This window comes from Polypterus senegalus, chromosome 4, assembly GCF_016835505.1.
Source record: "Polypterus senegalus isolate Bchr_013 chromosome 4, ASM1683550v1, whole genome shotgun sequence".
NCBI lineage: Eukaryota > Metazoa > Chordata > Cladistia > Polypteriformes > Polypteridae > Polypterus > Polypterus senegalus.
Window position 1 is genome coordinate 148926831 of NC_053157.1, and position 27998 is coordinate 148954828.

At 36.6% G+C, this 27998-nt stretch overlaps 1 protein-coding gene across 5 annotated transcripts in view; it reads left to right on the top strand.

Moving 5' to 3' along the window:
* jakmip1 (janus kinase and microtubule interacting protein 1) overlaps positions 1–27998 on the top strand; it is a 278170-nt gene that overhangs the window by 232768 nt on the left and 17404 nt on the right. For 4 of the 5 annotated variants that reach the window (XM_039751459.1, XM_039751460.1, XM_039751462.1 and 1 more), the window contains 5 exons: positions 1706–1759; positions 12698–12763; positions 16356–16424; positions 20368–20445; positions 21496–21699. In XM_039751459.1, the coding sequence (XP_039607393.1) occupies positions 1706–1759; positions 12698–12763; positions 16356–16424; positions 20368–20445; positions 21496–21699 (471 nt within the window). Of the gene's footprint in view, positions 1–1705; positions 1760–5509; positions 6269–12697; positions 12764–16355; positions 16425–20367; positions 20446–21495; positions 21700–27998 lie in introns of those variants that run through there. The other variant, XM_039751463.1, reaches the window with a different exon arrangement.

The following is a 27998-nucleotide window of genomic DNA, read 5'->3' on the forward strand; positions in this document are numbered from 1 at the left end:
ATTATTGATGAGCAAATCATGTAGAGTTTGCTTCATCGTAAGTTCAACACAGTCACGGAAATGTGTGGAAACTTTTCCAGCCTCCTCAAAATGCTTTGAAGTTAATGGGAAAGGAGAAACTGAATTGGTTTTGAGTGGATGTTAATGATGAAAAAGTGACCCAGAATGCAGTATCTGCCAACTGTGTTGGACTGATTGTTGTGGCCAAATATGTGATCTGAGTCGTGACATTCCAGTACTAACCACCTTGCCTCATATAGCAAAAAACATATGATATCCACAAACAAAATACAACAAATAGCCCCAAACTAGTAATAGATAAAAAAAAAAAAAACTACTGTATATATGGTCAAATATGTGGTCATAGAGTTCCAGTCTTGGGGCATACATTAACTCTGCGACAAAGTGGTAGCTTGGGACTGGCTCACTCCATTGTTTGAAGCTGTGGTTCAGGTGCAGTTGGAATTTATTTATTTATTTTTTTTTTTTGTTTCCGATGTATCTGTGCAGATGTTTCACACTTTTTTCCTCCATCAAGATGATAGCAACACTTTGTAAATAATAATAAATCTTTGTATTATTATTACTATTTCACAGGGTCTCATGTACAGTATTTTTTGATGAAAGGAGCAGGAGGGCTTCTTTAAGGCTTGTTTTCACTCATAACTGTGTCACATGGCTAATTATGCAAGCAACTAAGGGATCTTTCTTATATTCATCCAAATTTATAGAACATGATTTATTGTATATTTATGTATAGCAAAAAATTTAAAGATTTAATAACACCTTATAAAGTATTGTCTTAGTTTGGTTCTTGTTAGAACATTAGAACAATCTAGATGAGAAAAGGCCATTCGGTCCAACAAAGTTTGTCTGTCCTATCCAAATAATTCTTCTAAAAAAACATGAAATCTATTTTTGAAGGTTCCTAAATTCCTATTGCCTACAACATTACCTGGTAACTTATTCCCTGTGTCTATGGTTCTCTGTGTAAAGAAAAAAAAATACTTCCTGATATTTGTGTGAAATTTACCCTTAACAAGCTCCAATTGTGTCCCAGTGTTCCTTGTGAACTTATTTTAAAATAAGTCTCAATCCACTGTACTAATTCCCTTCATAATTTTAAACAATTCAATCATGCCACCTCTTAATCTTCTTTTGCTTAAACTGTATAGACTCAGCTCTTTAAATCTTTCCTCATAATTCATCCCCTATAGCCCTGGAATGAGACTAGTTGCTTTTTTCTGGACATTTACTAGCGCAGCTATGTCCTTTTTGTAGCCTGGAGACCCAAGCTGTGCATGGTACTCCAGATGAGGCCTTACCAGTGTGTTATAAAGCTTCAGCATAACCTCCTCGAGCTTGCACTCTGCACATCGTGCTATATAACCCAACATTCTGTTTGCCTATTTAATGGTTTCTGAACACAGTTTGACAGTTGATATTGTAGAGTCCTTCACGACTCTTGAATCCTTCTCATAAGGTGTACTTTTGATTTTTGTAGGCTAATTCTACAGTACTGCCTTGTAAAATAGAATTAATTTCCACTTAAAATAAGGATTTAATAAATTAAATAATGGTGCGGTCAGAATGCTTTAGTATATGGATAATTTGACAAATATTTTTTTTTTTTATTTTATAGAAGGGGTTTGGTTTAGTCCTTATTTCTATGGTAGTCAGTGTATTGTCTGTCTTGTCTTTTCAGGATGTTGTCATTCCTGACCTCATGAAGAAACTGGACATACTGGGAGATAATGGCGTAAGTCCCACCTATTTAATTTACTTAATTATACAACAAGTTTAATATTAATTCTTAATGCTTGTGATAGGTCACACCTTTATTCTTGTTTTCATTATAATTATCAGCTTTCTTATCCTTGTTATTGCTTCCATATTAGAACTACACTAGGTTTTAAGGAGGGAATTGAACCGCTGGATTAGACAACAGGTCATTGTAGGGTGCATACAAACACAGTCATGCATGTATTCATTTCTTGATTGAAAGGCCACTTGAAGCAACCAGATAACCTGACAGCATGTCTCAAGAACAATCTTAAAGTAAGGCAAACAAATTGTGATTATGCAAAAAAACACTTAATAAATATAAATAAACATGTAAGCTGTTTGTATGTTTTGTTTGATTGCTTGTTGGTTAGCCAATCATGAAAAAACAGCTGCAATGACTTTCACCAAATTGTGCATGTTGCCATTAATCCAACTTAAAATACAGTCTATATGGCATATCTGGAAAAAGGGTTCTAAAGGGAGGTGTGCAACCCAAAACCCAGCACTGATATGGGGACTACAATTTTCATAATGCAGCAGGAATGGGCTGAGCCTATAAGAGGGCATTGTCATCAGTGCACAGAAACATTTGCACTAGCTAATGTGAGATCTCCTCTAACCCCACAGGTACAGCGTTTTCTTCTAACATGGATTAGTTTAAGTAAAGCTTTTGTTTGAAATTATGTTCTTCTGTCTCATCATGGGTTGTGTCTAACCATTTTGAATTTATAAAAGAAAGTTTTTCCCATATATCCCTGGGCAATGACAAGTACTTTAGCTAGATTGTAATAAGTCTATAAGTATGTAACTGTTACTCCTAGCAATTATAATTTTATTGTGTGCAAGCTTATTTATAGTACATGCAATAAATGTTTGCATTATTGGTAGAGATCACTATTTATTAAACATTACTGAGAAGTTTTACAAAACCTTGCTTTGATCTATGTGGTCAGCAGCTTCACTTCAGTGGTCTGCAGCCAGACAGCAGGCAATTCATCAAAGGCTTGACAGCAACACATTTTTCAGCATATCAAGTAAAATTTAATTATAATTATACTTTGTTTAGCTTGTTTGTGTCTTTAACATTCTTTAATGCATTGTATTGCGTGCAGTCTTTCTCAATTGCCTGCAGTTCACTGGATTAATAATAAATGGGTCAAGTCACAGTCACTGTACTTGAGGGCATAATAAAATTTAAAAATGACATGTAATTTAAAAAATATTTTTTACTTAATTTAACCCAACACATTTTGATCATAATATTTTGATATTTTTATGATATGCAAATATTTGGCTTGCTCTAACATTTAGTATCATTTAGTATTCATTAGTGGGATTATAAATTAAATTTGAGTCATGGGAGTTTCTTTCAAATTTACACACTAATACAAGATACTAATGTGTATTAGATCCTATCAAAGTTAATAATTATGTTTGAGGGAATAAGGTTTACAAGAATAACACTATAACTGAGACTATAAAGCCATATTATACTTGTAGGTAGGATTTTTTTAGAAGGGTTTTTAAATGGTTACTATATTGTGCTTAATTGATTAAATTGTTGTGCTGGGTAAGCACATCTAATAGAATTTCCATATAGCCAACAAGTTAATATTATTAAGTAATAGTAATATTACTTTTCAAAGAGAATATGTGTTATGACTCAGCTGGCACACAATAAATAAAAAAACAAGCTTTGCCAGTGACCATTAATAGTTTATGATGATGTCGAAGTGAAAATGCTGTATGATGCAAACCCTATGCCAGGAGTCCTCAATCCCAGTCCCAGAGAGCCGCAGTGGCTGCAGGTTTTTGTTCTGACCTGGTTGCTTAATTAGACAGCAATTCTTGCCAATAAAGCACTAACAAACTATGAAATTAAATTAACTCTGCTATGTCAGGTCATTCTCATATCCTAGATTTTCTTTCCCTTTCTATCATGCAAATGATTTGAAGGCTAAAATGGACGAGTAATTCTCAATCCTTCACTTTTTTCACTTAATTTTTCTTCCAAGTATTTAATTAAACCCAATAGTGCAGATAAATACACACAGGTGTAAATGTAAATAAGCTAAATGGAGAAATGCTGCTCTCTCTTGTCATTTGCATGTTATTGATAATAAGGAGCAATTAAAATAGCTGTTTAAGACAAAATTAAGCAATAAGGGCTCAAAATCACTAAAGTGAAGCAGAAGTGTTACTTTAGCAATAAGTGCTTTTTATTAAGCAACTGGGTTGGAGCAAAAACCTGCAGCCACTGCGGCTCTCCAGGACCGTGATTGAGGATCCCTGCCCTATGCCACTAAAACCCAACACAACAGAAGATATAATTTTCCATGTGTAGCAGATCAAAGCCAGAAAAAGTTCTTAACATTAACCTGACATTAAATTGTTCAATGGAGCTTTGAAATGCTGTAAAACAGTAACCAAAAACACCAGGGGCAAATAGTAAGTTCAAGAGGAGAAAACAAAACAGGGTAATTGTAAGTTTAAAAAAATGCCCAAAAACAGCTTGTCTCGACAGCTTTGGTGCTGTTTCCATACAATGGTCATTGTACCGCCACACATCAATGCATGCATACAGCAGTCCTACTAGGTGTGAGCACGCTAATGCCATCCAATATGCGTGACTGTGCCAGTTACCATGAATTCACTGTGATGTGGATAAAAATAGGAAACATGAAGAATGTAATTTTTAGCTGTGACTCCTCTGTGAGTCTGTGATGAGATTAAAGTAATTTAAGACCCATTTCTTTGTTGGCTTTTTGTATGTACACTGAATTAATTATGGTAAGTCCTTAACAACAAATTATATACATAAAATTTATTTTGTTCTTAAGTAAAAGGTATGGTAATTGATACATTTTGATATTAATTCAGTGTGTATGAGCTATGAATAAATACACAGCAACTTTCTAACACATTTTGGGTGAAAAAATATATCCATTTAAAGTTATTTTTGCAATGTTTAGAATGCCTCTTCCTCAATTCTCTTGTCAAAAGTACACTGAGTATATATTAAAATGTGGTTTGAGAAGAAGTAATGAGATTTTTATTATATATTGTATTCATATTTACAGTAAATAAATTAGAATAGCATTCTTTTGATACCTCTTCATGTTAAACTGTCGAAAATCTGATATCAACCTAACTAAATACACTTTGGTGGCATAGGTCTGTGTTCTGATAAGCCATGTGCTATATTGTATCACTAAATTCCTGATTCATGTTGTTGCAGTTTACAGTGTTCAATGAAGAAAAAATTATTATATTAGCAGAAAAGGATGAAGGGCACAGCTTTCACTGCATTCATATAGTGAACAAATACCATGCGAGATCGGCCCTGTTACCCCATATTCCTGCATCACCTCCCACAACACTGGCTGAGGGATATTGTCATATACATTTTCCAAATCACATGTAGACTGGGTTATAACACTCTAATTCACCCTCCAATAACTGCACCATGAAGTAGAACTGGTCTACTGTTCCAAGCCAGGATGAAATCTATATTTTTCCTTCTTTGTCTTTAGCATGACCAATGAATGGATTCTTCCCACCAGCACCCTGGGATATATCTTACCTGTAGGTGGAGTTCACTCTTTTGTCACCTTTCTTAAATATAGGGGACGACCACTCCAGTCTGCCATTCCAAGACTGCTTTACCCGCCTTTTATGTAAAACTGAATAGACACGTTAACCATGCTTTTCCTTTAACATTCAGTGCTACCGACATCTCTGGCTGAATTTCATCTTACCACCAACCTTGCCACCATGGTGTCCTTGGATTCCATAGTGAATTTGACAACAATGATGGGATCCCCTACCTGAAATGAGAGCATTTTCACCAGACTGAGGATTTCTTCAAAACATTTCTTCCGCCAATCAGCTGTTTCTCCAGAAGAGTTTAGCACCTCTCAAGCCCTGCTTAACACAGTCTGGGCAAGGTCACACTGTCCCCTTCTGTGGTGTAGAACAGTTTTCCAGAATAGCATCAAAGCCAACTGATATTCTTTCTCAATGGTCTCTCCAAACCCCTCCCTTGTTTGTGTTTTTGCTTCCACAACCACTTTTGCAGCAATACGCTTAGCCTGTCAGTACTTCCCAACCAAGTCTGGAGACCCCACAGACAGCGTTTCCGTGGATGCCTCCTTATTCAGGCTGACAGTTTTCCTCATTTCCAGTATCTGTCACTGAGTCCCCGAGATTCCCCGACTGCCGAAAGACCACAGCTTTTAGCAGCCACTCCCACAACTGAGGTCTTGAACAGGGTCCATTTGGACTCGATCTTTTTGACCCCACTTTGCACTTGGGAGAAATTCTTTTGGAGGTTGGAGTTAAACTCATCATGAATGCAGGCATCATTCAAACATTTTCAGGAAAGCTTAACTGTTCATCTAGGGTCCCCAGTCTATCTAGCCTATGCCCTTTGCTATAAATCCAATTCACTACCAAGTGGTGGTGATCAGTTGACAGCTCTGCCCCTAATCAAAGTATCCAAAGCAGGTCAAATGACACAACAAGAATGTCATTCATTAACCTTTGGCCCAAGATACTCTGGTACCAAGTACTTATGAGCCTCCTTGCGTTTGAACATGGCGTTCAAGAGGGGACTTGGTGGTCTCATGGTCTGGAATCCCTGCAGATTTTCTTTTTTTCTTTTTTTGTTTTTTTCTGTCCACCCTGGCCATCGGACCTTACTCTTATTCTATGTTAATTAATGTTGACTTCTTTTATTTTCTTACAGTGTTTTTTATTTTTCTATTCTTCATTATGTAAAGTACTTTGAGCGACATTTTTTTGTATGAAAATGTGCTATATAAATAAATGTTGTTGTTGTTGTTTGTAATGGACAATCTATGCCTAGCACAGAAATTCAATAAAAATTCACCACTTTGGTTCAGATCCAGTCGGCTGTTCCTTCCAATTGGGCCCCTCCAGCTATCTCCAGAACACCTGGCATGAGCACTCAATAAGGCCACTGAGTTAGTGAACTGGAACCCTTTCAAGCACCTTCTATAAATGGACTGAATACCCTAAAAGCTGTTTGTTGCATATGCATGAAAAACAATCAAGAGTTTTTCTCTCTGCAGCTCATGGACATATTGAGGCAACCTTCATGTCTACCGGAGAAAACTACAATTGCACAGACCTCATCTAGGAGCTTCTATGCACCCCCACACCCCCGAACAATTTTGCTTCTGGAGCCCATGCTATGTGTGGTGGTGATACCAACTATATCTAACTGGTACTTTTTCACCTCCCACACCAGCTCAGGCTCTTTCCCTCCCATAGAGGTAATGTTCCAAGTTCCCAAAGCCAGTCCCCATTGCCAGGGTCTAGTCCAGTTAAAAGTTTCCCGGTTATTGTTTCTGACCTTCGCCCTTTCTTATTGCTGGTAGTGAATGCACATCATGGCTCCACATTACCATATCAGGCTGAACCTGGCTGGGTTATGTGGACTGCCCGACCAATGCTTGGCATTAAATCAAATTTATTTACTCTCATTACTTGTGAAAGTTAAGGGGTAGCCTTATTGCTTTATGAAGATGATAATGTTCCTCATGCCACCTCTTATAGTGACCTTCAGCATGCACTCGAATGATCTTCTGCCTGAGTGTAAATTAGCTGTGGTAGGTCTGAGGTTATGGTTTTCTCTCGGAACAACTGCCCTTACTAGATGAGTTCAACTATCTCTGGCTCTTGTTCTCAAATAATGGAAAAAAGGAATGTGAGAGCAACAAGCGGATTGGAGCAATGGCAGCTGTTCTGCTTTTGCTGTACCATTCAATTCTGAAGCAGGAGCTTTGTCTAAAGACAAAGCTCTTGGTTTTATCACTTGATCTACATCCCTGTTCTCATCTATAGCGATGAACAGTAAGTAATGACTGAAAGAATGATATGGTGAGTACAAGGGATATAAATAAGGTTTCTTCACAGGGTGGCTGGGTTTGACACTCTGTGATATGGTGTGAAGCTCAGCAATTTGTAAGAGCCTCAGAACAGAGTTGCTGCTTCTCTGGAACAAGTGGAGCCAGTTGAAATAGTTCGACATACAGCTCCAGGCATTCCCTAAAAGGGTTGAGACCCTGCAGCAGACCCAGAACACTTTGAAAAAATTTGGCTGGTTTTGGAACACCTTGGAATTCCCCAGGAAGTGCTGGATTCTGTAGCTGGGGACAAGTAAGCCTTGGCTTAGCTGCTTTGCCTGCTGTCAACATGACCCTTAACCAGGAAAAGCAGTTAAGAAAATGAGATGAGATAAAAATTAGGATGAAGGATAAATCAATATTTATTTTCTTCTAATATCTAAAATTCATTTCTTAAGGTCTAATAGTTACAGTAGTCATTTGATTTTCTTTATATTATTTTGTTTTATATAGTTCTTGTAGTATTTTTGGAATAATTGCTAAAGTAGCTTTGAGTCCACTGTTACTTTACACCATGCCCACCACTATGTTTTTAAGAATTTTTTTTTTTTTTTTCTTTTCTGTTTCTGGTACCTTTTACTGGTTTGACTCCATCATCCATTTTAATGCTTTTCATGTAGTCCATTTTCTTGTGCTCAGTCCTTTGTGACTTGCTTTACTTTGCATTATGCTTCATATCTTCTGTGTATTTCCATCAGTTACTATAGAAAAACACTGTCAAAATATTCAGGGTAAACAGTACAACAGTAGGCGTTAGAGTACAGTTTTGGAGCATGTCATCTTATTTGTTCAACAAGAAGCACATCACGTTATCAGAGCTTGTTTCTTTAAATTCTATTTATTTTTTGTTTCTAAAATGCTTGTGTATACGTTTTACTGCAAGATGAAGATTTATTGCTGGCGTATGTAAAACTGCATTTTCATCTTTGTCTGGTGGCATACTAGACTGACCTTCATGAAACTGAGACTAAATAGGTTTGTAGTAAAGGGAAATTAAAGTTGTAATTTACCTAAACTGTTTAATTTGACAGATCACAGTGCAGCTGCCTTATGTTTAATTCAGTTTGTGCCACCATAGTCTCATCTGCATCATTTCAAAGCACACACATCCATCAGTTTATTCAATGACAGAACCCACCCAAGTGATGTTCTTGTTTATCTTTCTTCATTTTTATTATATTACTTTCAGTCATTGTTGTGCTTCCCATATTCCCCTGTGGTACTCAGGCATTCATCTTCATCAAGATGCCAATGATGTGAACAATTTTGCAGTGTTATTTGTATAAATGCCAGTAACATCTGCAGTGTCATCACACAAACAAAAAGGGGGGGGAAACAAGGTAATGGTCATCATAAACCTCTTTGGAATGGTGAATTATTTTGTTGATTAAGAAAACGACAGTGCCTTGAAACTAAACTTGATGGTAATTTCCATTTTTGAAAAGGGGTGCAAGAATGTGTTTTAATTCCTGAGGTCTTACATTACTCCGCTTCACAGGAAAAAACTGAGCTGAAGTACTTTAATGTAGACTCTGTCCAACAGTTGGATCAAATATACAGGTGAAGCAATGAAGAACATGTCATGGACATGAAACAATGGAACAACACATTGTCCTTGCATAGATATTAGAGGGTCATAGCAGTTTGACAACTTTTTTTTTTTTTAACAAGCATTCTATGAACTTACAACAAGGGTGGTGTCCATGAACCATGTGGTGTCTTGTGAAAGGACTACAAGAGTATGGAACTCCAAAGCCACCTCTGTGTGCCATTTTATCCCTTTGTTTATAAAGTGATGGCCACGTTTGAAAACATCATATTTAAACGCCTTGATATTTAATTGAATTAATTTAGCTTGGGCACTGGACACAGTCAAGTGTGAGTCTTGACTCATGAAAACCATGAAGAAGAAATATTTCAAGGTGCAGTTCAAATTTGGAGAGTATCCAGTTAGTAAACACAAGGCCTGTATCTCCTGTTGTTGGCAGATAATGGTGTAATCTTTGCCTCACTAGATTGTCTTCTGAAATGCACACTAGAGTAGTTCACAGCTGAGCATTAGCCCCCTGAATAATCTGAGGTCATGATTCTATCTTGAAAGAGTATGGCCTATTCCCTGCAAAAAAGAGGTGAGCATCAGCACCAGGTGGAGAAGTTAAGATTCTTTGTGGTCTTGTTGATGAGTAAGTGGTTGCAGTTTTGTAGGAATTTTAACATTCTTTGATGATGAAAAAATAACTCGTTCTAAGATAAAGTTTTTGATTTAACAGTTTTTCCTACATCTTCGTTACATACTGAAAAATCTGGATAATGACTGAAAGAATAAAATTGTCAGTACATTTCCCCTTACTGTGTGTATGGAGTTGGCTACATGCCAGCTCTAAACTAGCCTGTAATAAGTGGGTTTATATGTGTTCATAAAAGTGAGCTTAAATGAACTGGTACCCTGCCAAATATTGGCTACCAAGTTGGGAAAGTTGAGCAGCAGGTTAGGGTGATAAAGGATAATGATGGAAATGTACTTACAAGTGAGGAGAGTGTGTTGAGCTAATGGAAAGAGTACTTTGAGAGGCTGGTCACTGAAGAGAATGAAGGGAGAGAAGGTTACGTGATGGGGAGAGAATGAACCAGGAAGTGCAACGGATTAGCAAGGAGGAAGTAAGGACAGCTATGAAGAGGATGAAAAATGGAAAGGTTGTTGGTCCAGATAACATACCTGTGGAAGCATGGAGGTGTCAAAGAGAGATGGCAGTGCAGTTTTTAACCCAATTGTTTAATGCGATCTTGGAAAGTGAGAGGATACCTGAGGAGGGGAGAAGAAGTGTATTGGTACTGATTTTTAAGTATAAGGGAAATGTTGTAACTACAGAGGGATGAAATTGGTAAGCCATAGCATGAAGTTATAGGAAAGAGTAGTGGAAGCTCGGTAAAGAAATGAGGTGATGATAGTGAGCAACAGTATGATTTCATGCTGGGAAAGAGCACTATAGATGTGATGTTTGCTCTGATGGTATTGATGCAGAAGTATAGAGAAGGACAGAAGGAGTTGCTTCATGTTTCTGTGGACTTGCAGAAAGCATATGATAGAGTGTCTAGAGAGGAGTTGTGGCACTATATGAGGAAGTTGGGAGTGGCAGAGAAGTATGTAAGAGTGGTATATGTTATGTATGAGGGAAGTGTGACAGTGGTGAGATATTCGGTAGAAGTGATGGATAAATATAAGGTTGAGGTGAGATTACAACAGGGATCAGCTCTGAGCCCTTTCTTATTTGCAGTGGTGATGGACAGATTGACAGATGAGATTAGACAGGAGTCCCCGTGGACTAAGATGTTTGCGGATGACATTGTGATCTGTAACAAGACAGGTTGAGGAGGCCCTGGAGAGGTGGAGATATGCTCTGAAGAGGAGAGGAAAGAAGGTCAGTAGGAACAAGACAGAATACATGTGTGTAAATGTGAGGGAGGTCAGTGGAATGGTGAGGATGCAGGTAGTAGAGCTGGAAAAGGTGGATGAGTTTAAATACCTGGAATCAACAGTAAAGAGTAACTGGGAGTGTGGAAGAGAGGTGAAAAAGAGAGTGCAGGCAGGGTGGAGTGGCTGAGGAAGAGAGTGTCAGCAGTGATTTGTGACAGATGGGTACCAGGAAGAGTGAAAGGGAAGATCTACAGTACCTGACGATAATGAGACTATCTGGGTAATGCTGGCATATTGGGAGATGGATGCTAGGGATGGAGCTGCCAGGCAAGAAGAAGAACAAAGAAGAGGTGGTGGGCGTGACAGAGTAAGATACAGAGGACAGGAAGTTCTGATACGAGTGCAGCCAAAAGAAGAAAGAATTCTTCCATTGCCTTAGTTTTTGGGACTGACAATGTATATAAATACACTTTAACACTAGAATTACCGAAGCCTATGAAAAAACACATAATCCTGGCCCACTGTAAATCCCTTCGCACCTCTCCATTTTGTTTTGTAAATATGTTGAGCAGCAAGCAGCCTGCTGTCCCATCTCCCCCCTTGATGGAGCTCAGCTCAACCCAAGGCTCCTTATCTGCATGTGAGGTGCCTGGGGTTGAATAGGGTAAATAATACAGTATATGGTTATTTGGAATACATGCATTTCATATGTGTTCTGTGTCTACAAAGATTTGGGTAAGTGAAGGATGAAAGGAAATGTGAAGCAAGAAATGCTGAACACATACCAAAAGCAGAAATACTAATAATGATGTGAAGTGTATAATGTGTGAAGTCTTTAGTCCAAATATCAAATAAACATGTGCGCTTGGTGGCCAGCTCAAGGAAGAGTTGTGACTACTGCAAACATTTTTTTCATTTAAGAAATATGGAGGAAGCTCTTGGAAACCTTTACAGCTTTTTTTTTTTTTTAGCCTTCCCCAGATCTGAATCTTGATACAGCTCTGTCTCTAAATTCTTTAGGCAATTTCTTCACCCCCATGGCCTATTTTTTTTCCTGTAATGCTCCTATTGACTGTGGGACCTTATATAGACAGATGTGTGCCTTTCCTAATCATGTGCGCTCATTTGAACTGACTACAGGAGGGTGGTAGAAATAAGGTGTAGAAATTAGGGTTAGAGTTAGGTGTAGAAACTTCTGAACAATGATCTTTAGAAGGGGATGCATCTAAGCTAAATACTTGTGTGATTCTTGTGTAAATGTGATATTTCAGTTTTTTATTTGGAATACATTTTCAAATGTTAATATTTTTACTTGGTCTTTCTGGGGCATTAAATTTTATTTGATTTGGGGAGCAAATTAATTTAAATGATTTTAGCACAAGGCTCTAATGTAGCAAAATGTCTTAATACTTCCTAAATCTGCTGTATGCATCATTTGGCTACTAAAAAAATATAGATTTTTAATTACATCGTGTAATGCCTATTGCATTCTTTACCTTAAAGGTTGAAAAGTTAGGGATTTGAAATGCCTGGGTAATCTCACAATCATTAATATCTCTGATTGCAGAACCTGCGAAATGAGGAACAAGTTGCTGTGATACAAGCCGTAACTGTACTGTCACTATGTGAAAAGGTAAAGTCTTGATTCCAAAGAGCAATTTTGGCCTAATTTATTCTATATAAGTGTATTGTTGCTGTTAATCTGTTCTGGATTGTCTGAACGTTTCTTAGCTCGATTTAAAAAAATTGTCCAGAAACCTCTTTACTTTGGCTCCTTTGTTTCTTTTCTTTATGCCAAGAGCAAACCTGGATTATGCTAATGTACAGTGGAGCCAAAAACTATTTGTACACTATGGAAAAAATGGCCAAATGTGGAAATAAAATTGTGGATATTGAAGAGCAAACTTTAAAAATACAAGTACTTGTGTGTTATGTACAGAAACAAGAAAAAACATTTATTCAAAACATGTTCAAATTATGTATTTTATTGTCTTCAAACAATTATTTGTCCACCTGGCCATTCATACTGTAGAGTTGAGCAAATATGTCACAATGGAAGGAGTTCCCACTGACAAATGAGATCACTCAACACAACACAACACAGCAAGTGTTCCAAAGATGCAGGTATTTAGGTGCCCTTAGTATCTACAAGTAGCCTTGGAGGTCATTCTCTACACAAGCATTTGTAGGGTTAGTTGAGTTTCCCAACATGGCTAAAACTGCTGAAATACCCAATTCATTGAGGGAAAGAGTCATAAAATTGCACAATCCGTCTTTCTGAAATTCAGAAATTATCACCAGACTTTTGATATGAAGCACATTGCCATGCCCCACATCATTCATAAATTCAATAAGTCTGGTGAAACCATTAATTTGGAGGGGAGAGGAAAAAAATAATGACCAGTTCAAGGACAGACATGTACATCAAAGAGCTTTCCATGAAAAAACAAATGTTGTCTGCTCCACAAATTGTAAGGCATGTCAAGATGGCTACTGGAATTCAGGTTTTCACTCAAACAATAAAGAAAACGCTGAACAAATGTGGGCTGCATGGAAGGGCTCCTTGTAAGAAGCCATTTATAAGTAAAAAGACTAGCCTGTCTGCTTCTGGAAATCAATTTTATGGTCTGATGAATCCATCAGATGGTCATCAGAGAATGTGGCGCTACTCTAAGGAGGAGTACAGTCCCCAGTGCCTAAATCCAACTGTCGAGCATGGTGGTTGGTACATGTTAGTTTGGGATTGCATGGCAGCTCCCGGTGTCGGCAATTTGCATTTTATTGAAGGCATCATGAATTCTCATCTGCTGGCAAACTGCTTGAGCGTCGCTACATTTTTCAGGCAGAAAACATCCCTAAGCACACTGCAAAGTGTGTAAAAGCCATCCGCTTCAAAAAAAGGTGAAAGTCCCCACAAAGTCCAGATCTCAATTCTATTGAGCACCGCTGGGGAGAGATGAAAAGGAAATGTCCAGCAGACCCACCAAACGACAAACACAATTTTAAAGACATGGTCTAGCACACATGGGAGAGCCTTGACCCACCAATTTGCAACAACCTAATTGAAAGCATGCCCAGGAGGTGGCTGTTGCTGATAAAGTAGGGCCTAACAAATACTGAGCAAGACTTTGAGAAAATTCCAATGGCCAGGTGTACAAATACAGTGGAACCTCGGTTCACGAGAATAATCCGTTCCAGAAAGTGACTCGTGAACCGAAATGCTCATTTTCCAAATCAAATTTTCCCATAAGAAATAATGCAAATTTAATGAATCCTTTCCACAACTCAGAAGTTTTCATAAACATGTATTGTATATAGTGACAGGTACCGTTTACCCTTGACAAACTCTTGAAAGTCCTTGATGTGTCTCTCGGGGGCTGTTTTATCTGAGCTTGCGGCCTCGCCATGCTTTATGAAACCGTGAATACCACTTCTTTTTTTAAACTTCTTAAACCACCCCCGTGCTCGTTTCAAATGATTCTGCTTCTGAATCACTCGTTCCAGGAGTTTTCTTAATGAGATCAGCATGCAACTCTCTTGCTTCTTCACATGTGATTGCCTCGGATATGCTATCACCTGATAACTGTTTCTGGTTTATCCACACTACAGCTTTTCAACATCATCCATTTTTGATGATCTCTTTTGTCAGTCCTATGGTTATTTTCACTAACTTCTTCATAGGTGGATCCTTTAATGCTTTCTTTGGCACCCCATGCTGGTCATATACTTGTGTAACTCAACAGCAAAATACGCAAAAAACTGCTAACGTGTTTGCAATAAAATAACTTGCATATTAATTCAGTGAAGGACAGGCTCAGACTGACTCAAGATTCCTTTGTCTAACCGATGCTGCACAAACCATACATGTTTCAAAACACTTTCATTCCGAGTAACTACTGTACTTGTGTACGGAGACAAATTTCATGACGGAAAAATGCTTGCATACTAGATTACTTGAGAAGAGAGGTGCTTGTGAACAGAGCTTTCAATGTAATTGTTTTGAAGGCAATACATTTCATAATTTGAAAGCACTTCCAAAATGTGATTTGAATAAAAGTTTTTCTTGTTTGTTTACTTAGCACACAAGTAATTGTAACATTTTTGACAGTTTTTAAAGTTTGTTCTTCAATATCCTTTATTTCATTTCCATTTTTGAACTTTTTTTTTTAACAATATACAAATAATTTTTGGCTGTACAATATAAACACACATACCCCCCCCAATTGCTTATCTGCATAAAGAGGTGTGTGTGTGTCCTTTACAGATTACTTGAATAGAGTTAAGTTAGACTCATGTGCTTGTCCCAGTTACGAGCTATGGCCATGAGATATCCTCTCCACAGAATTATCCTTTGTCACAGAACAGATCTCCTAAGAGTTACTGCACTCTGCCACTGTGTGGCAATTTATTAAGACTGATGTAAGTAACATTTATATGTATTTTTTACGTTCAATATACACCACAAGCTGCTGGGTAAACTGGCCAACATGCCATGTGCTAACTTGAATTATGTAATGGCAATATAAAATCCATATGGTATATTTTAATAATGAAAATATGAGAACATACACTGTATACCACTTTACCTCTTGATCTAGGTGATTTCTCATCTAAATTAATCTGATACAAAATACAAATTTATTTTGCTGAAATAATGGTTATTTTAACATTGGCACAGTGGCTTGCACTGCCACTTCATGACTCGAGTCCTAGATTTGCACTCTCTGAACTAAACTTTAGGTGGAGTTTGGGTTTTCTGTTTGTATGTGTACAAATTTGTTATCATATTAATAAGTGTGTGTGTGAGAGAGTTAGTGATGCCACCATTCCAAATTTATGGTTGGTACGGCCCATTCCTTATAAGAAGTGGTAAATTAATTTGGAAAAAAATGATATCTAGCTTCTCAATGAGCCTGAGGAATTAGATTTTCTAATAACTATTAAAAATGTCTTGTTTTTGGCCAATTATCTGATTATAAAAATGCTTTTCCAGTGATAGGTCAAACTTAAATATATTAGTTAGTTACTTTAGATAATGATAATGAGATAGTGAGAAATAATTAGGTAGTAGTTATTGTTATTCATGCAAAATAGAATGGTTTGTTATTCAGTAAAATGTGTGCACATATGGCTTGTCTAACAAATTAATAAAAGCATGTTCTTCTCTGTTTACCATATACAATAAAATAATCTGCTTTTTGTTTTGGGTCTGCCCATTTGTACAGTGGTTAAAGCAAATTGATAGCACAGAGGCCGCCCTTACTCAGAAGATGCTGGACCTAGAGAATGAGAAGGTAGAAAGGTCATTTTACATTTTTGTAATTGTTAATTTATATATATTAATGGCATTTGCATAAAATAATGTCCAAATAATATGAGGGGGAGTCAGACAAAAGTTAGAAAATGTGATTTATTAGAAAATGAAGTGAACCTTAACAGAACTGATAATGTCATTTCTCACTGTAGTCTCCACCCTTCTCAATGCACTTGCATCACCTGCCTGGAAGTGCCTGGATTCCAGCAGAATAAAAGATTTTGTCTTGTCTCAGCAACCACTTGTGTACCCGAGTTATTGTGGAACACCACATGCCGAGGGGTACTGCAGTCACTAGTGCAAGTTACTGTGACTTGCTGGAGACCAATGTGAAGACTGCTATTTAATCCATGTGGCGGGGACTGCTGTCTCAAGGAGTTCTTTTGCTGCAAGACAGTGCCCTCCTGCCCACACACTACTAAGAACATCAAGGCTTATATGGCGAAACTGAAGTCTGAGGTATTTACCACATCCTCCATATTCACCAGATCTGGCACCGTGTTATTTCCATCTTTTTGGACTGCTAAAAATATATCTGGGTGATCGTCGATTCAGGACTGATGATCACGTGAAGAAAGCGGTACACGAGTGGTTGCGAGGACAAGACAAAACGTTTTATTCTGCTGGAATCCAGGCACTTCCAGGCAGGTGGCGCAAGTGCATTGAGAAGGGTGGAGACTACAGTGAGAAATGACATTATCAGTTCTGTTAAGGTTCGTCCCATTTTCTAATAAATCCCATTTTCTAACTTTAGCTTGACTCCCCCTTGTAATTTAAAGGTATGCTTTTTGTTAAGAGAAAGATCATCTATCTTTTGTTTTCTAAATGTATAGATTTAGTATTCCATCATTTAACCTCTGTCATAAAGATGGGAAAACACAGTCCCCAGTTTGGAAACAGCAAATCTCTCATTTTGGCATAGGATAATGGCCTCAGATATTGAGTTGCTGATTTTCATAAAACTCGCATTACCCTGCTTTAGTGCTTACCAGAGTTTAAATTAAAAAATAGAACACTTTTTACGTTTTGATGTATTTTGCAAAACATTGACAAACAGGAGATACAAGATGTATCCTTGTTAAATTCATATCAACATCTAAAAGGAATGTGACTTAATGCAAAGAATATGCACACATCTCTTTCACTGCAAATACACAAATCTAATAATGTCCATTAGTGGTCACAGCAACCTATATTCTCATAGCACATCCTACATACAGTATATGTGCATGTGAAACACATACACATCATTGCTAGGTCATTCATCTGCTGTTTATGAAAAGAATTCAGATGCAGAAAGAGAAATCTGAAGTTCATATACCAGCCTGAGTCTACTTCCAAAGGGCTTTTCCTAGAAAAGTGCAATTCCTCAATAGCAGCAGTATAACTTCTATACCCCTCTCTTTTAAAATGGAAACAAACACCTCGGTTGACCAATCCAGAAATGCTGCCTGTTTTTTTTCCCTATGGAGTAGGATGCTTCCTGCAAACAACTTAAAAAGAAATCTCAACAGAGAATATATTATTCCAAATATATATTCATTCTATATTCTCAATATACTGAGGGTATATGAGACTAAACTTACCTGTTTAATTCTATAGCACTACACCAGAAAGAAAACCCACCCACAAACTATAAAAGTTTGTTTTCCTTTAAACCTTGTACCAAAGCAATTCCCTCTAGATTGACTGTATTGCAATAAAAAAGTATCTGTCTATTAAAAGTTTAAAGTCTCTCAGTAGGAGTACAATCAGTATTCAGTAGGTTGTATTGCAAGCATTGCACTCAATTTGTTTTAAGAGACCAGTTGCCATGATTATTTATTAGTAGCAAATCTGCAAGCAACACTGAAGTTATTTGTTCAGTTTAATTGAAGATACTCTCTTGCAATGGTACAGATTCCAAATGTGCATTGTGAATATGCCAAAACCTCTGTAGAGCTTCCCAAAGGATGACATCCCAGAGTAGAAAAGACAGTGAGATCGCCCTGATCAAGGTGCAGGGGTTTCAGGGACAGTGTAGTCTAGGTTCTACTTTTGGAGCTCCCTTATAATCAAACTCAATATCCGCTGCATAAAATTGCCACCTGATTTTTTTTTTTTTTACAGTGGATTTTTTCAGACCATTTTGTCGCTTATTCTAGCATAGAAAGAAGAGAAAAGTATATTGCAGAGAATCTTTGTGCTTCTTTTGTTTGCTTGGTGTAAAGGAAAATCAAACATGAAATATTCAGTTGTGAATTGTTATTGCTACAAAAATTATAACATTAAAACCGTTTTGCTAAGAACAGGCAACTTATCAATCCTGTTCACCTAATTTTTCCAAAAAACATAACATTGAGTAAAGTAATACTGTCTACTACACTACTTTGTAATTTTTTTCAATGTGCCTGTAGTCATTTGCATGAAGAAAAAGTTTCAAATGTTTGTGTGCAATCAGCCCTTAACAAGCTTCCTTTTGTGTCCTTGTGGAAGAATGTCATTTAAAGTAATAACTGAAATTCACAATACTAATTCCTTTCAAAATTTTCAAAACTTAAGTTATGCCATCTCTTAATCTCGTTTTGCTTAACTGAAAGGGTTCAACTCCTTTAATCCTTTTCATACAGTACCTCTGTAATCCGAGGAAGCTGTATGAGCACTTTAGTTAGGAATCAGATATGATTTGCGTCAGTGTTCATGACTCCAACATTAACCAAAATAAAATCCAAGGAGAAGCTACTTTTCCATAAGAAATACATGGGGTCCCTGCGTCAAGTTTGCATGTTTTCTTAAACGATGGTATACAGATCAATTCTTCTATAGGAAAATTGTTTCTGTGACATATTATTTCTGGAGAAAGGCACTGCATTGTAAATTAACATCCTCATTTCAGTAGTGAAATAAGTTGATGGGGTCATGAAAAGGAAATGATTTTTACTCTTTATGAGGGTGTTCTTCAGGAGAAAGATAGGCTGGCTGAAGCACAGCTGGGTCATGCATCAAGGCAGTCATCCAAAACATACAAGTAAGTCTAAATTTGAATGGTACAATTTAACATATCGGATTGGTCTAGATCTAAACATCCTTCTGAAGTGAGCTGTTCTTTCACAAAGATGAACTTACAAATATGACTGAGCTGCAGCAGTTTTGCAAGAATAAGAAGGACAGCATTCCCCCAAAGCATCGTAAGACACTGTAAGACAGTACTCAAGTGCCATAAAAATGTCCCAATTGAGGTCAGTTACCTTTTCACACGGGGTATTAAGAGGATTGCCTATATTTTTTTTAAATAAATTAATACATTTTAGAATGTGTTTTATTTATTTACTTTTGGCTGAAGATGTAACAACATTCAAGGAGATATTGTGGCACTTGCAACAAAGAGACCAAGGTTTGCATCCCTGGTGCTTCTTGTGTGGCGATTGCAGGTTCTCCCCGTTTGCATGGGTTTCCTCTGGGTGCTCCAGCTTCCTCTCAGAGTCCAAGGACAAGGCACACATTGCCTTGCAATGGATTGGCAAACGGTCCAGTGATTGTTCCTGCCTTGCACCCGATGCTTGCTGGGATATAAGCAGTTTATGAAATGGATGAATGGATGGACGAATGTGATAACAATCATTGTTATAATTTTAAGCTGCAGGAATTGTGATAGACACAAAACGCAGTCAATCACATTCTTCGGAGTTAGTTTTGTATCGCACTTGTATAGTTTACAGTGTCACAAAACAGTAGTCTAGTACAATTCCATATTACATAACAAAAAACATGGCCATATATTCAGTGTTTAATGATGTTAATAAAATAATATGTCAAATGACTGCTTTATCCAGAAAATTGCTTGCAAATTCTGTCTTACTACCTTTGTGCCCTTTAGAGCTCTTCCACCAGCTTTGGCACATTTATCCTGGTAAATAAATGACAGTGTGCTTGATCTCTGCCAGGATCTGTTCAGCAAACAGAAAGGATATTTAGAAGAAGAACTGGACTACAGGAAGCAAGCACTGGACCAGGCCTATATGGTATGAATTCCACACATGGAAAAAAATTTTTTTTTTTATTTTAGAATTGGTGCAAACACGAATGCAGTGTTATTAGCTGAGATGTTTTTACCTCTTTTGTGTAGACGTATGTTATAATGATGAACTTGCAAACTAACATAATATATAACAGAATAGGAATACAGTTTGCGTAAATTCTTTTGGCTTAAATATGTGGGTATTTTTTTTTTTTAGCTAGAGAAACAGTAACAAACAACTTCATGTACTGATTTTGTCAGGTTCAGAGTACACATGGCATGTAGAATGTGTAACATATTAAATTAATTTGAGGAAGATGCACCTTGTTGTTAAAACCTGACTTTGACGATTTTAACCATGTCCCATAGGCTTTAACTTTAGGTTTTGTTTTCATTATGTTTGCATTTGTGACTCACTTTCGCATTTTGTAAGATGGGATACTGCATCTTTTACAACAGCAAATTGTTAAATGTAATGGACATACTGTATAACAAAATGAAGTGAGTTAGACCTAATATTTGCCCACTGTTTATAAAATAAACCTAACCTAAGATTCTGCTCTTGAAGAGACAGCATTTTTACCCTGAAATAAATCCTTCAGCTTTAACCAGAAGAAAAACAATTAAACTGCCTTGTTTTCTAAAGGTTTGTGCACAAATCTCAACCAAACAGCCGAGTGGACAGAATTATGTGTGTTCATTCTTTTGCTTCCCTCCACACGCTTTGTTGTATGGGAACAATGTTGGGTGGGCTGTATTTTTTGTCATGTGTTATGCTTTTGGTTTGCAAGATTGTGTACACATTTTAACAAATCATTTCCTTGGTTCTTTTTGACATTCTGGCATGACCTTATATTATATAGAATAGCTCATTGTTTCTCATGATAATAGTTCACAAAGCTGGAAGTAATTGTTCACTTTTTTATTTTCCAAATTTTCAAATTTGCAAGAATTAGCTTTATTACTTTGTATACCCTCTGTTGCAGCTCTTGGATTTATTTGGTTTGGCTTGCACCTCAATGTGAATGTTTCTATGTAATTTAAATTATCCCAGAAAATCCAGGAGTTGGAGGCCACACTGTATAATGCACTGCAACAAGATCCAAGCAACAGAGTGAGTGAATCTTTGACAGAGAAGCAAAAGGAGGACCTGAGAATAGCTGTGGAAAAGCTGAGGAGACAAATACTGAGGCAGAGCCGGGAGTTTGACAGTCAGATCTTACAGGAGCGCATGGAGCTGCTGCAGCAAGCGCAGCAGGTAAGCTGAATGTGCACATGAGCAGAAGTATGGACAACAACTTAGGAGTGTACTTGAAACTGGGGGAGCAGGTAAGTCTAAAAGATGTGCATTCCAATTAACTGGGACAGCTGTAGGTAAAGAGATGGAATCCCATAAAAGATGCAGTATCCCTTTTGGCTGTGTGCACTCGCATCACTTGCATGTAACCACTTACGCTGTTCACTGTCTTACTCTGATAAAATTGAGTGGCCTGAGCCAAATTAGTTTCATTAACTTCACAAGTAAAGGCTGTTTATTTTTATTTGCAATGTATAAAAATCAGTCAAAATCACATTATACATGCTTAAATGAATGTGTACGTGTTTGCAGTGGCATAATACTGGGTAAACAGTAAGAAGCATAGAATACCGTAGAGAAGTAGTTTTGCCTAATATTCCCTAATAATGTAATGGCACAGATTCTATTAGCCTCTGCTAATTTTTGTAAATTCAAATGCACATTATCAGTAGTCCTAACTGTATCAATTAGAACCTACCCAAGCAAAACGATGAAACCATTCCCCTTTGATCACAGCTTTATTATAAGAATGAGGAGTACTGCAGATTTTAAAAGAAACTTGATACCAAGAATACCCTTCAGACATTTTAAACAAGCTATTTTACTATACCAAACCAGTATGACAAGAGAACACTAGCAAAATCTTTTATCTATCTATCGTCCAGTGCCTTTCATATCTGACTGTCTATCCAGTCGTTTTAAATGAGGTATAAGGTAACCTTAAAATGAACATCTGAACTTTGCCAACAGCTTGGTAAACTGGGTAAGTCAGTACTACTACAGTAGGTCTGTATGTTAATTTTCTTGGCATGGTATGAGTGCTTGTTTGAGATGAGTGCCCAACAATAGACTGACAACCTGCCTTTTACCCACCACAGGCAGGATATGTGTTAGCCCATTGAGAATCCTGCATTTTCATAAGTGGTTTTAGAAAATGAATTATTCCATAAACGTTAAAAATATGGATTATTACTCTGTGTTCAAGTAGATTGTCTTTACATCAATATGAAACCTTTCAGCAGTCCTGGAGTACTGTCCATATGTTTGTTTTATTACATTCACAAATGCTGCCATTGATACTAAAGAATAGTAATTATACTTCAGCTTGTTTGTTTCTAACAGAGGTGAACTTATACTTTTCTCAACAATGCCACTTTAGCTATTATTGTCTTCACAATGAATGTTAGTTGACATTAAACCACATTGTATGATGGACTGCACATAAAAGGCACTTGCACCTCAGAAAACTGTGAACTTTTTTTTAAGAATAACAATATCCATTCTTGATCACCTTATCTTGTTTTCTGATGTGTTGTTTTCTCTCTGACTAGCTGTCTTTCCTTCATAAATTATTATTATGTTAACTTTTTTTCCTGAATCAAGTTACTTGGTATACTACAGTCCAGTCCAAAGTTGAAAAAAAAAACACTCTTCAAGGTTCTAACGCATGATTATGCCGTTCTCAGCCCGTCAAGAAGAAAATTTCACCACAGCAAGAGGAATTGTACTGTCATCTTTCTTCCATATATTTTACTGCTAATTTATTTAACTATCATTAGCAATGTATGTATAAATTAATATAATTTTAAAATAATTCCCAGTAAATAGAAGTGCCGCAAAAGTAACAAATGGCAAAGCAGTGGTGATGTTTTCTTCTGTTCATTATCCCTAAATCTCTAAAGTGTGACCTTTTTTTTTTTTATTTTTTTAAATGCATTTTTTAGGCTATTACAATGTGGATGGAGCTATCAGCCCGATTTAAAATTAACTGCTTCTATTGCAATTTTAAAAGAAATGTGTACAACTACTATATCTTTTATATTTTCTTTGTAATAGAGTTATTACATACAATCCATCCAATTCCAGTAGGTAACGTCAGTAGCTTACTGTTGTAGCAGTTTAGGCTTCTGCAGTATATGTTTTACAATTCTACATTTGAACTAGGGACAATAACATTTACTCTGTTAATCTGATATTTGTTAATATACAGAACACAACTGAATTACTCACCCTCATAGATGGTCAAGTTCTAGAAAAGAATGATCTCTGCAAGAAAACAAGCTTATTGTAGAGGTTCACTTGGCAGTTTTTAGTCAGCTGAATAACAGAGAGATGCTGTACAATAGTGGATTTTTTTATCAGGTATTATTGTGTCTGAGACAAGATCAAAAACTGACCATCCTAAGAAAGCTTAGACTAAAAGGTCTTTTGAGGTGTGTGTGTGTTTTTCTTAATTAGAGGGAGGCAGTAACTGTAATTAGGATGGGGTCACATGTGCATAAGCGGCTTTCTATCCCTTTCTAATACAGTGATTATTTGTTTTAACCTCATATAACTTATACTGCTGCTAAGCATTAAATTGTTTATGCACTTTATAAAGAAAATGCAAACACGCACTTTACTCAGGATTTACAAATGTATTGAAAAGCTACAGAAAATTATACAACTTTTACATTGTGCCCTGCTTGAGTTTAGTTTTACAACATATAAGTACAGTTTTATCTGTAATTGGACTTGTCAGGTTTAGGAGAGGATTTGTTTTTTTGCCATCTTTGCTGGCTTAAACTAAATGTGTAACATATTGTACAAATAATGGTGTTTTTTGTAAGTATGTAATCTTCTAGAGAGAAGTGTGGACTAAGCCCTTTGAAAATCTTTATTCACATTTTAACAGAGCAATTCAGATATGTTTTGCTTAATATTGGAACATCAAATTAACAACTCAAGAATATATTACCTAATTTAAAATAAAAAGAAAAACATTTTGAAATGAAAAAAATAAATTAGTTTTCATTTATTCAGTATCAGCATTATAGAACTTTGTTTTGAGCTAAAATAAAGAATTCCTGTAATTCAGGTGCCATGCATTACTACTTTAAAGTTCTAAGTGTAGTGTAAAAATGACTCAAACGTAGTAATAAATTAAAAGCACTTACCTTTTTAAGGCCGCTGAGCTATTTATTATGGGCCTCGAAGAATAGCACGTGTACGGATTGTGCCTGCGTCAGCCGCTATTAGAAAAAAGGAAATGGCGTGATGTGGGATTAGATAGGAGTGTAGTACCCTGGTATAAAAGGGACCTCTTGCCTCTAGGGGTCTCTCGTATGACTCGGTCATGGAGAGAGTTGAGTTTAGTATAGCTCTTGTTAACAGAATACCAAGCATAGCAGCTTGTGCCTTATTTTGTATATATTTTCTTTTGTATGCATATACTGTATAGATATCTCGTGGCTGTAGTATTATCTTGGTGGATGATTTTATATAGTAAGAGTTTGTTGTGTACTTTTTTCCTTTCCTGTACATACACTGCTTTTTCTTCATGTAAATATTTTTGCATTCATGGAAAGTACTGTGTTTTGTGTAGTTTCTTCCTGATTGTATTTTTATTTATGAAGACTACTGTTTTTTTTTACATGCATTTTTGTTTTTTATTATTTTAATTTTAGGACTGGCAAAAACCACCATAAATAGTATTCACTCTTTTTTGATTGGGGCATTGCTTTTTATGTTTTTGTGCACCTGTAAATAAAACCCACTATTATTTTTGTAAATACTATACTTCAGTAATGTTCAGAATTGTTAGTTTATTGGTAAATGGACCAGTAACTTAACTTTCAGAAAATAAGACACAAATTACAGTTCAAAAGGGGTGATGTGTTTTTTCAGCAGTCCATTTAAATGACAAAAATGTTACGTGGACTGTATTAAGTAAATTCTTTTATTGTTTGCTTACTTTAACATTGACAAAAATTATATTGAATAATGCTTATTAGGCCTTATGTGAAAGTGTGACTTCCTCAAGAAGGCATTTTAAAATATTAGGAAAACTTTGACAAGAACAACTTTCATCCCAACAAAGATAACCTTATTCATCCAAAGTCTAGTTTGGAAGGTCTCTAGAAGCCTATTGTCTGCCATATTACTTGATAATTTACTGTCTTTGTGGTTCTCTGTGTGAAAAAAGCTTTCTAATATTAATATGAAATCTAAAAATAACCTGTCATATGTGTCCCGATATTCTTGTTGCTGTGATCCGCAGTACTAATTAGTTTTATCATTTTAAACACTCCAGTCATGTCACCTCTTAATCTCAATTTGCTTAAACTTGAAAGGTTCAGCTCCTTCAATCTCTCCTGATAATTCATACCTCTTAGTCCCTGAATCAGCTTAGTTACTCTTCTCTGGACTGTCTTTATTGTATGGTGGAGGCCAAACCTGCAAGCAGTAGTCCCGATGAGACCTCAGCAGTGTGTTATAAAGGATAACATATTCATTGCAGAACCTTCTTTGACTTGTAATAATCAAAGAATGAAAAGAAGATAAAGCTAACATGCAAATTAATGCCTTAGTCCCTGTGAAAGAAGCACTTCACAGCTTTATTTTACTTTTTCCCCAGCAGGCTATTTCTCAAAAAAAAAATGTTTTAACATATATAATTAGGCTTTTAATTACTTTCCTAGCATCAATGGATCATAATGAGCAGTGATGCCTCATTTACTGTGTGATGCTGGAGCACTAAGGAATGAGTTTAGCTTGGGTACCTAAAAGCTTGGGTTTGCACCTTGCATTTGTTTTCTTCAGGTCCAGCATTTCTTCTAGCAGCGGTGGTCTGGGAAATACTCAGATGTGCTGCAGTGAGTCAGATGTTCAGCGTGGTTAAGTTGTAGGTGGCAGGTTTGTGTAGGAAATCATAAGGTACAACAAACATATGCCATGATGCAGGTAGGAGCAGGTACACAGTTTGTGCATGTGTGGAATACCTGAGATTTAAAATAAGACACATACATGTAGGGTGACACTAAAACATAGTGCTGTATCACTTAGAACCTACAAATGTTATGCTACTCGACTCATTCAGCCAAAGTCGTCATGGGGGCTTCAGACTAACTTGGCTTTTACTGGCTTTGGCTGCTTACAGTGGTGGGTGGTGGCTGCAGTACTATCTCTTCTTAAAGAGTGTGATAAGTGAGAAAGAGAGGTAGGGAAATGCAGTCTTATGAAGTCTGCCTTTTCATACTGTTCCACTTGTCCTCGGTCTTGATACCTGATGCCCATGACCAAATACCTATAAGGAAATGTACTGTATTGTCACAGTCCTCAGTTTTAAGAGCTGAGTTCCCTTTAAACATACATTTAGTTCCACTTTATCTCCAGTTAAAGTGAAGTGGATCATGGACATACTTTTAAAAAGTCTAACTAAGTTTAGTCTTGGTCCATATTTCCTTATGAACACAGAACAGACCTTCATTGGGCTGGCACTTGATCCTTTATAGGGAATTACAGTGCTGGGTGGTCAACACTTGTGACAGCATTAGTTCATGTTGGATAACTCCTGACATGTCACATGCCATGCATTTAACTAAAAAAACAAAAAGTAAGCCATACAGTCAAGACTTTTTAGGATAATGTATGCTTGTTGATGTGAAGTGCATGCAGAAAGAACTGCACTTACATTAGGAAGTTTTTCTTTACACAGAGAACCATAGACACTTGGAATAAGCTGCCAAGTATTGTGGTAGACAGGAGGGCTTTAGGAACTTTCAAAGCTCGACTTGATGTTTTTTCAAAAGTATTAAGTGGATAGGACTGGGGAGCTTTGTTGGGCTGAATGACCTGTTCTCGTCTAGATTGTTCTAATGTTCAAGAAAATGAGTAAGCAGGAGGTGTGCTGGGTAGTGTTCTTACAATAGGCAGTTAAAACAAATCACACAATCAAACTGACATTAAAAGTCGGAGTCAATGAATGTGTTATCCTTTAAAGCATTCTATGATGCGTACATTGCTGTATTAAATAAATAATAATGAACATCAAACTTTTTACTTACATTATTTTACTTTTTATTGCTGAGTTTTATTCTTCTAGTTGATCCACACTTTGTGTAGCTTGTATATGAAGGCTTAAAGGACTATACTATGGTTTGAAAGAGGATGTCCTAGCCAGTACTGCAAATATTTGAAAGCTGCACAGAACTTGTAGAAATAAAAGAATCTGTATCAAATTAACCACATAGGATGTTGGTTATATTTAACATACAAAGTATTATTTTAGGCCTGTTTAAATTACTCTCTACAGTTCACATCATACCTAAACTGCAATCTGACACATCCACACACATTATACAGTGCATTATGCTTTGTTCTTATTATGTCTAAAAAGCACAAATGTCATGATTCTGAATTTTTACTTCTTGAAAGCCATTATAATCATTTTTATTTTGATACCCTTTTGCAGAGTATTTTTTTAAGGTGCTTCATTTTGC